Consider the following 10,635-nt stretch of genomic DNA (forward strand, 5'->3'; position numbering starts at 1 on the left):
CAAGAACATCTCTTTGAGCATGTGGTGCTGCCTGCCAAGCTATCAGCTTTAAGTGAATGCTTAACATCATCGCAAGCGGAAAGTCCTGTCAATGACATTTTAATAGTCTGAGGAGTGACATGCCAGATGGGATGATATGCACTGACAGGTTTGTACCCAGCTGGATTGATTGATATCAATTATCAGACACTGTGGTCGACAAACGATAATGCTCTCACCTGATATGGCTGATATTCAATAACCCTGTGAGGAATGGGCAAGAGCATCGCAGACTGCATCTAATTCAAGTGTGATGATGGGTGCTGACGATTAGATGTGAGTTAGACAATTAAGAATGGTTCTACACACCTGTATGTAGACCATGTCTGATCCTTCGCCTTTGACAGACACTGACCAACGGTTGTGCTAGGAAATACTGGAACATAAGTTGAGTACAGGGAGATGAAAAGTGAACTATGACTTAGCTACCAGACAGTGTCAACAATAGCACCCAATGACATCTGCTATCGCAAAGGCAGGAGCTCCAAGAGACTGATGAGGGTGTCAAAGTAATTCGAGATGGTAAGCCAGACATCAGAGGATGGTGGCAGATTGAGTAGTCGTAACAGTGCTAACATAAAGTCACTTCCAATAGTGTGAGCTACCGTGCAAGGCAGCTTCAGAGGAGTCAAGGGGCAGATTAATGCAGGAATAGAGAGGAGGAAGGTGGTGTAGTTGGCTGAGGTTGACTGAATGTTAGTTCCAACTTCTCACAATTCTCATTTGTCACAAGCCCATTTGGGTCATCCCAGGGTGTAATCACACTTTGCACCTTACCTTCACCTCACCTTTACCTTGTCACTTGCTCTTTCCAACTCTTCCTTCTTCTCCCATTGTTGGTGTTGATTATTCTGCCTTTGTGGTAGACAACCCTATTCCAGTGACTTTGTGTTACTGTGCAATAGCACTCGCTACTCTAACTTCAGTTACAGTACTATACCCTTCATCACCTTCAGATTCCTCTTAGGTTGTACTTACTGTGCCTTTGTTGGTTCGTTGCTCGATCACTCACTCTCATTGGATAGTCACCTTTCCATTATTTGCAGTCCTCTGACAATGCCTCTGACAATACCTCATGAATTCAAACCATTCTTATGCACAGTGACAGTAAGTACCCTTGGTAATTGTCCTGTGATCCTCCTCTAATTTTGATATAGATGCTATCACAGCTACAGATGCATGCTCTCTCGCCTATGATGGTCAACTCATTTTCACTTCACCTAACATGACTTTTGTTCCCCAACTATACGACAATCCCTCCAATATTGTGCAAGTGAGGGTGGATGGGGGGTTTTGGGTGATGAATCCTTTCCAGTGGCCTCAAATGTATGCAGACACTTACACCTGGAGTTTTACCATTCCATGACGCGAATTCCATGATCCTAGCACTGACCTATGGTATGCTTGGTGGTCGCCAGCTTTTTCTGATGATTTTGAGCCACTATCTCCTGGTCATGTCTTTGGCAAGCTGAAGTCCACCCACCGTGATCACCTATTTCGACTCTATAAGCGGGCTAACAAGTGTGTCGGTTCCTACAAGCTATTCCAAGAAAACAAGCAAGATGCAGTTGTTGGATGGGTCACTGGGTTGCGCTCTGTATTCCCACCCTCTCCTGCGCCTATCCCCATTTAGGCATTCTCTGCCTTCCAGCTTTCGGTTACCTCTTGTTCCGTCTTGCTTATTGATCCTTGTATGAGTCTTCATCTCTGAGTCCATTTATTTATGTTCCGTCTTACTTACTAATGTGTTTCCACATGCTTGTACATAGCCTTGCTCCTTTGCTTACTGATTCCCTCAGATATTGTTCAAGTATATAACCCCTGTAGATACTCCTGTAGTTTCCTGAGTTTGAATATCAACTTAGACTTGCCCAATCCTCTCTCGGACTTTGGTCCACCTAAGTCTGTCCTACCCATCAGGCCTAGGGATTGATTCCCTAGGCTGGAGCTCCGCCTTTCCAGCACTTACCCTCTTTCTGGACTTAGGTCCAATCCCTGTCTCTCTGACTCTACCTTAGGGTAGTCTACCTCTGTTTGTTTCTACATCAGACAGAGTCCGATGTAGCCCCTATTTCTTCCAGACCTCCGGACCTCCTGTCCCTCATACCTCCAGGCATCCTGTCCTTTGGACATTCCACCCTCCGTACCTTCAGACGTTCCATCCTCCTAACCCTTGGACATCCTGTCCTTTTGTCCTCCATCATCCTGCCCTCCTGCCCTCCTGTCCTTCTGTCCTCCTGTCCTCCCATCCTTCCATCCTGTTTCCTGTAGAAGTATTACCTTGCAGTGGGAACTCTCCTGAACACCTCCTGTGTTCCTCCAGAACTCTCCCACGCTCCTCCAGATGTTTCCCACACTCCTCTGGACTTTGTCAGACCATCATTGGACCTCATATGAAATGAAGGGCACATACTTGGGTAAGGGGCACAGTGTATGAGCTGAGGCCAAGCCCCTCTGAGTCAGTCTATCCCTCCCTTGAGCAACATGGTTCTTAACAAAGACCATGAAAAATAAGTCTGTAGTATGTGAGTGCAGTGTCTAATTTCAGTTCACCATTCTTATCTAACAATTATCTAGATGAACTGACTGCTCTGCACCAGAACCAGTCTCAAGTTGGATGTGACAAATGGTCTGATGTGGCTCACCCATTCATGCCCAACATCAACACCTTCTTTGCATCAGCTATGACTCACGCAGAGAAAGATTTGAGTTGTGTCAAGCCAACCCACACAAGAATGGATGAGGAATACAGGCTCCCCTATCCTGGATTATTTGTCAATGTCCTTTCCTCACAGTCTCTGAAGAAATATCTCACTAACTGGTTGGCATGCTGTGAGTTGTGGCTGAGGCATGTTTATATGTTGCTGTTAAGGTCGTACTCAAAGGGTAACTGGATCTGAAGGGCTTCGGCCTCAGCTCATGCGCTGTGCCCCTTACCCAAGTATTGCCCCTTATTTCAGGAAGGCAAGACTAGCGCGTCCAGAAGGTCAGACGAGTAGCGTAGTGGATCCAGATGACTTCCAGATGAGGGATAAGTATCGTATGGCTAATCTGGATGAGTCCAGACTAGAAACTAACAGTAGTGGACTGTCAGGGACAGAGGCGGATATGGATAGACTATAGGAATCAATCCTAAGTCTTGGAGGGTGACGAGAGTAGAGGTACTCAAGTCCAGAGGACAGGAATGAGCAGAACTAAGATGATATTTGAACTGAGGTACTACAGAAAGTTACAGGAGGTTATATACTATAGGTATCTAATGGAATGATCAATCAGCAGAGTCTGAGGCTATGTACAAAGCATGTGGATAGTCTATTGGTAAGTAGAAATGGATCACAAATCATGAAACGGAAATGAAACATAGGTAGCGGGTAAGGGAGCAGGACGGATATACAGATAACCAAAATACCGGAGTTAGGGGGTTACTGAAAAGAGATGAGTGCTGGTTGTGGATTCAGATGAGTTGTGGACTGGACTGGATGAGTGGACAGATTGAATGATGAGATGTTGGAGGGGGATAAGATGTGGATAGCATTGGAGATAAGATGTGGATCTGAGATAAGGGTCGGATCTGAGATCCAGATATGTGGATATGACAGTTGCCTCCATCTCCACTCCCTTGGTCCAAAAGCTGGCATGATCTATTGATCATGCAGCCAACAACACCACAGCCCTTGTTGTCAGGTGGTCAGATGCCATCAGGCAAGACTGGCAAGTCCAAAGCCAAACTTGACCTGTTCTTTGGAGATGAATTATTGCTCCTATGCCAGTTTTGGACTGGATTCCAGATGTTGCAATGGAGGGGTCAGGAAATCAAAGCAGCAATGCTCAAGAATCTGCTGCATCATCTCATTCAACAGATCATATACAAGATTTGCAAGCAAAGCTTCTAATACAACCTTCTGGAACTCAATGAACATCTTGCTGGTCATATGCAGCTGGATTGGGAGGTGAAGAAGCGTCGCATGGAGTTTCGAGCCCCTTCAGTGACAAACTCCATATTATACGGGTCACCCAACCTACATAATATCCCATATAAGATGGGCCAGTGGACTATGGGCCAATGTTATGTATATCCTCAATGTTGACAGGTGGGCTGGGAGGGATATTATTTCTGATGGGGATGGGTGGGCCCATCTATGCTGATGTTATAAATATCCTCAATGATGGCAGATGGGCCAGAAGAAATATTATTACCGATGGAGATGGGTGGGCCCATCTGGGCAATATGTAGAGTAGGATAGACATATATTATAGACAGCTGGGCTGAAGAGAGATGTATGGTAGATATTATTATATAGATGGGTGGGCTGACATATTAGTATTATTTGTAGACAGGTGGGCCGCTGAGGTGGGGGTTATATTAGATAGATGGGTGGGCCAATGTAGGGTATATTAGATAGACGGGTGGGCCGACGGAGGGGGATGTCATATAAATGGGTGGGCCAATGTAGGGTATATTAGATAGACAGGTGGGCTGATGGGGCGGGGAAATATGTATTATATATATGGGTGGGCCGATGGGGCGGGGAAATATGTATTATATATACAGGTGGGCCGATGGAGGGGGATGTCATATAAATGGGTGGGCCAATGTAGGGTATATTAGATAAATGGGTATGCCCAAATACATATCATTTAGACATATGGGCCAAGGTATTGGTATACTATATGGACATATGAGCAATGCTGTTGCACTAGTTTTGATCCAAGTCATCAATGACATTCAGACTCAGATCCTGTCAATGTCAATCAAAGTCAACACAGTGAGTACCAAGTCCTGAAACCTGAACATTGAACCACAAACATCAAAACCCAAAACCCAAAACTTCAAAACACCAACATCAAAACTCAAAACTCAAAACTCAAACATTTGTATGACTGTTGAGTTTCCTGTCTTGAATCACTGAGGCCCACATACTGAATGCTGACACCTGAAGTTGTGTCAGTAGTTGGACTTCAGGACTCGGTGATTTGATACTTGAAAGTCATACCAATATCTGAATTTCAAGTTTCAAATTTCGAGTTTCAAGACTCGAATCACTGAGTCCCGAAGCCCGACACCCAAAACTTGAAAGTTGTAAAAATGTTTGAGTTTTGAGTTTTGAGTTTGAAAATCAATACTCGAAACTCATACATTTTTACAACTTTTGAGTTTTGAGACTTGAATCACTGAGTCCTGAAACCTGAAACCCGACACCTGAAACTCGAAAGTTGTAAAAATGTATGAGTTTCAAGTATTGATTTTCAAACTCAAAACTCAAAACTCATACATTTTTACAACTTTCATGTTTTGGGTGTTGGGCTTCGGGTTTCAGGACTTGGTGATTCGAGTCTTGAAACTCAAAACTCGAAATTCAGATATTGGTATGACTTTCGAGTTTCAGGTGTTGGGTTTCGATGTTCAAGTTTCAGGACTCGGGACTTGGTGATTCGAGTCTTGAAACTCAAAACTCAAAACTCAAAACTCAAAACTCAAAACTCAACATTCAGATATTGGTATGACTTTTGAGTTTCGGGTGTTGGGTTTCAATGTTCAGGACTTGGGACTTGAAACCCCACAGTTGTGACAATGTATGAGTTTCAAGTTTTGAGTCTTGAATCACTGAGTCCTGAGTCCCGAGTCCCAAAACCTGAACATTGAACCCCTTATATCAAACCCCAAAATCCAAAACTCAAAACTCATCAAAATGTATAAGCTTTGAGGTTTGAGTGTTGATTTGTAAACTCAACACTCAAAACTCAAAGCTCATACATTTCAATGAGTTTCGAGTTTCAGATTTCAGGGTTTGATATAAGGGGTTTGATGTTCAGGTTTTGGGACTCGGGACTCAGTGATTTGAGACTCAAAACTTGAAACTCATACATTGTCACGACTGTCAGGTTTTGAGTTTTGATCTTTGTTTCTAAGTTTCAGGTTTTGCTACTCGGTACTTGAGACTCAGTGATTGAATAAATGGACTGGCAGAGGTAACATTCATTGGAAAACTTGTACATATGTCTATCACTATGCAATTATGTAGCCATGTCAACCTCCTCAGAAGATGCTTCAACCTTCACCTCAACATCCATGTCATTGGAAGAATCATATTCTGGGACCAGGTTGCCTGGATCACCTGGGTCCACAATTTCACCAGATGTATCTGGAACCTCTGGTTGAACAACCCAGTTGTACTCAAACAGGAGGCCCTCAATGGCAGAGGCATCCTCAAATTTCGGGGGTGTGGGTATCATCTCTCCAATCAAGAGATCAATGAGAGGGGGGAGTGCAGATGCAGATGGTGACATGGTCGGGGGGATGGATTGATCAAGCAACAAGGATGTTGCATTGGCCGGAGGTTCAGGAAGTGGGAATGTGGGGTGCTGGTCAATGATTTCACACCTAAGGCCTTCATGGAGGCATTGCAGGGTATCAATCTTACCATCCTGCTCTGCCACACGAGCCTCAAGAATGGCAATGCGAGCTGTGCCATCCCAAATCACAATTGCCATGGCATGGAGATCTGGCATGGGCAGGTTGAGTGCTGCAGCAGGGACTGCCAGACCAGGTGCTGGAGCAGGGACTGCCGAACTCAAAGACAGAGGTGCTACAAGGGAAAATAATGGTCAGATGGTAATGAAACAAAACTCGGGTGACTTATGAGCTGGTGCAGGTGTGGGTGCCTTGATGGCAGTGATGGTCTTGCTGTGACCATGCATCTGGGTCTTGGGAGTTGTCACAGCAGTGACACCTGGAGTTCCAGACTTGCCACAAGACTGACTGCAAGTCTGGGCCTTGGATTGGGAGGTGGGGGGAGCTTTGGAGGGAGCCTTGAAGGGCGTCCTGGACTTTGTGTTCTGGGTGGTAGAGGACCCATGAACACATTTCGGCGGGGTACCCATAGTCGCCAGGATGCACTTGACCTTCTTTGTTGTGCAGCAGACGCATGACATGCATGGATTCCCAGTCCTCTTGTCCAACCAAGTTGCACAGGGCCACTTTAGCTTGGTGCAAGCCTGGCATGAGTTGTTCTGTGGATTGTGTTAGTGAATGGACACTTTCAAATAAATCAAAGTACTCACTGGTCTGGGAATGAGAATATCACCTTCATCGATGACTGGGGGTGCCTCCACTGGGCTTTCGGGAGTTGGCTGGGAGGGCTCGATGACCACTGGGTGACTGCTGGCAATCACCTGGTACAGTGTGAGCATACACCTGAGTCCTGGACACATAAATGTGACTTACTGTAGTGGGGCCAAAGGGCTTTTTGGTCAGAACCCAGGGTGATCTAGGCAGATTGGAGAGCCAGGGAAGGATGACTTCTGGCACTCCACCTGACAATGGCTACAAGAAACTGTGAGCCAAGTCAAAGACAAACCAGACAACATACCTGAATACCCATGTCTTCCTCATCTTCCAAGTCCACTAGGGGCTTGGACATCACCCAGCAAGAGGACTTCGCATGCTTGTGAGTCTTCATCACAGACTTTGGCAGTTGGGAGGAGAGTCCCAAAATCATAGGAGACTTCCTCTTCTGGCTCCCTTCCAGCTTGGGCTCCGGGTCAGCATCAACAGCCTTACATTTCCCCTTGTCCCAGAACTCGGTGGTGGTGCCGGTGGAGGGACTGGCGACATTGCTGGCACAGATGGGTGGGGAGGGAAGGTCCACTGGAATCAGACCTGTGAAGGGAGGAGCAGCAACTGGGAGATCAAGGTATGGTCACCTAAGGCCTCCCAGGCGAGGAGCTTGGGGGCACCAGACATGTGTCAAGAGACAGGGATCATTGTACCTGATGTTGTACCAGTTGGGCCAGACCTGGGGAGTCATGCCCTGGATGCGCAATAGCTCCTTGGAGCATGAAAGCATGATGCTGGGCAGGGGTCCAGACCCATAGTCCTTGATCACTTGAGCCTGCCTGGATGTTAGAGAGAAAAAAGAAAAGAAAAAAGAAAGCTACATACCACAAGTGAACTGACCTGTGTTGTCAGAGAAAAGTGGCTGTTACCTGGGGGAACCTGCTGGGTGTCGCTGATGATGGCCATGATCTGGGCAGTGGATGCCTTGAGACCAGTCAAAGAGTTGTCAACTGGAGTGGACATGATGATTGAGTTGAGAGATTTAAAGATCTTCAAATAGGGTTGAAATCAGTTATCACAAGGATGAAGTTTCAAAAGAAACAACATATTTGATGAATGATTGATAAAATCATTGATTGTTTGTCTTTGTTTGGTCCCAGTTCAACTTCTGGCAATCGCCATGTTTTGTGTTGAACTTCGAAGTTTTTTCAATTATCAGTCAACAAATCAGTAAGTTCCCCACACAACATGAGTCCACAGTCAGCCGTTCAATTCAATGGCCCTCTGGTGACCGACTACAATTCAATGGATGTGGATGAGTCCACTGTGTCCTGGGCATCACTAGGTGTGTTGTATTTTTATCATGCCTTATCTATTTACCAGATATCCCTTAGATGATCCATACCTAGGGCCGGATGATGACATAGAATATGATTCTCCATCATCTGGATCACCGGATGTCTTGGCTGCAATACCCAGTGAGTTGATCCATTCATTAGGATCGAGGATCACCATGCATGCTCACTAACCCCTTGCAGATCAATCACCTCTGGCTCAAGCTGATCATCCAGGTTTTCTCATTGATCCAGACTTGTACCTCGGGCTTGAGGATGATATCATTGATGTGGATGAGTTGCCGGATTCTGCCGATCCTAAGATTGATGTTCCGGCTGCATCAGAAGCATCTATGTCATGTGAGTCCATTCATTCCAGAGGATTATAGATACTTATTGTATCTCCCAAGTGGATGACACCTCTAATGAACTTCAGTCAGAGCAGCCAGAGCTCACTAATGAAGATTTATGTTTGATGGCCTGGGAGTTCCGACCATTCGGGTCATATGAACACACTGGGTGTGAGTATCTGACCAAGCAGATCATTTATCTCTGTGCTAATTTGTCTGCAAGTGCAATCCGTTCAAGATCAACTTGGTGATTACAAACACCATACCAGGGATCTTCCTGATCCTTCCATTCCACTGCTACTCAAGGCTGAGTGACCCTTCTGGATGGCTTGGGCAGAAACTTCCGACAAACTCAGAAGAGCTGATGCAGACCTCCAGAGGTTGCAAAGAGCCCAACGGATGAGCATTGAAATGCTCAAGGTAGTAGATTCACTGATCAATCAGTTTGAAGATCAGATTCAAATGTAAAGTACCAAATGTTTGATAGTAGTCAAACCACATGTAAACAACCAAATTTGCGATGCATTCCTCTTCCATTTCCAATTGAGTTCTGGAGGCTCAGGAGTCCTGGGTGTCAAACATGGAAGTTTAAGTCTCACTTTGGCTCACTGAGTCCTGAGTGTCAAACACTGAAGTTCAATTCTTGCTGTCCAGAAGATCACCAAGTCCTGAGTTCAATTCAAAGATCAAACTTGGGACTTGGTGATCCTCTGTATAGCAAGAATTGAACTTCAGTGTTTGACACTTGGGACTTGGTGAGCCAAAGTGAGACTTACACTTCTGTGTTCAACACCTGGGACTCCTGAGCCATGAAGATTAAATAACATTGACATGTACATAAAGGCAGGCAGTGTAGTATCAGTCCATTACTTCCCCTTGCTCTTGTCACTCAAGAGGTATTGTCTGATGGCTGTTGAGTTGATTTACTCCAGGTTGTCCTTGCTGATGGCTCAATTGCCGGTTTTTTTCCCCACAAGTTTTTTGGCACTGGAGACATGTGCCCTCCTTCCATCCCAACATCCTCCTCAACATTGCTGGTGACTCTGTCAGTCAACCCAGCAAGGAGGTCACCCATTTGTGATGTCAGCAGTACACCAGTTTTTTGCCAGCTTGACTGGCAAGGCTTTGGAATTGCACATGGGACTGCTGTCCCTTCATGTGCTGTGAAGGACCTGGCTCTCTTCTGGGTCTCTTTTGTGGGTATCTACCATCAGCTGCATCATCATCAACATCATCCTCCATGTGATGAGAGTCACTCTCTGGATTACTCCCAAGGATTGCTCTTGGTGTACGGTGACAAAATTCCAAGGCCTTCCGGATCATCTGCTTTCTGACTTTACAAGTCCAATGAGAAGGTGAATTCCTGGACACAACTGATGCTAACCATGTCTCCATCTTTGTTCTTCCATGCTTTGAACAGGAATGTTGGTCCTTTGCCTTTCTCCTGCCAAGCATGCCAGAAATTGGTAAGGCCATAGTGTCCAATTTTGCAACTTGGAAGGCTCCTTCAAGCCACATCTGCCAGAACATACTTCCTTGCCACAAAGTCATCATGACTTTGTATGATGGCACTCCATGGCATGACTGCCTTGTCACTCCTGGAACAGATCCCTGTGTCCATGCATTCAAAAATTCTTGGGTGTTGCGATGATAGACTCATGATAGTGCGATGTAAGAAATGCCCTCACTATGGCCTTCTTCTCCTTGAGTTTCATTTTAGTGATGTCCGGAAGCAATGGTATCCCATCTCCATCGGTTTCCAGTTTGAAAGCAGGCTTTCTGATTCTTTTTCGACCTCCCTTCATCTGTCGTCCTCCATCCCACGCCCTGGCACCATCATCACAATGATCAACAA

General features: G+C 45.6%; 3 protein-coding genes across 3 annotated transcripts; 2 read left to right on the forward strand and 1 right to left on the reverse strand.

Annotated features, from left to right (window-relative positions):
• Positions 1 to 1,133: 1,133 nt before the first annotated feature.
• On the forward strand, positions 1,134 to 1,672 carry BJ212DRAFT_1487030 (uncharacterized protein; the record flags this gene model as incomplete). The annotated part of the gene is made up of 3 exons (XM_041341209.1): positions 1,134 to 1,146; positions 1,197 to 1,365; positions 1,426 to 1,672. 3 exons carry the CDS (start codon positions 1,134 to 1,136, stop codon positions 1,670 to 1,672), a joined length of 429 nt encoding a protein of 142 aa, XP_041186613.1.
• A 4,382-nt stretch (positions 1,673 to 6,054) lies between these two features.
• Positions 6,055 to 8,119, reverse strand: BJ212DRAFT_1487031 (uncharacterized protein; the record flags this gene model as incomplete). The annotated part of the gene is made up of 7 exons (XM_041341210.1): positions 6,055 to 6,626; positions 6,663 to 7,050; positions 7,102 to 7,212; positions 7,265 to 7,363; positions 7,410 to 7,720; positions 7,796 to 7,931; positions 7,982 to 8,119. The coding sequence occupies 7 exons, from the start codon at positions 8,117 to 8,119 to the stop codon at positions 6,055 to 6,057; spliced, it is 1,755 nt and encodes a 584-aa protein (XP_041186614.1).
• Positions 8,120 to 8,344: 225 nt separating this feature from the next.
• On the forward strand, positions 8,345 to 9,183 carry BJ212DRAFT_1304578 (uncharacterized protein; the record flags this gene model as incomplete). The annotated part of the gene is made up of 5 exons (XM_041333633.1): positions 8,345 to 8,441; positions 8,491 to 8,574; positions 8,635 to 8,790; positions 8,841 to 8,951; positions 9,050 to 9,183. The coding sequence occupies 5 exons, from the start codon at positions 8,345 to 8,347 to the stop codon at positions 9,181 to 9,183; spliced, it is 582 nt and encodes a 193-aa protein (XP_041186615.1).
• Between the last annotated feature and the right edge of the window lie 1,452 nt (positions 9,184 to 10,635).

The sequence above is a fragment of the Suillus subaureus genome (assembly GCF_016647635.1).
Source record: "Suillus subaureus strain MN1 chromosome Unknown BJ212scaffold_66, whole genome shotgun sequence".
Lineage (NCBI taxonomy): Eukaryota > Fungi > Basidiomycota > Agaricomycetes > Boletales > Suillaceae > Suillus > Suillus subaureus.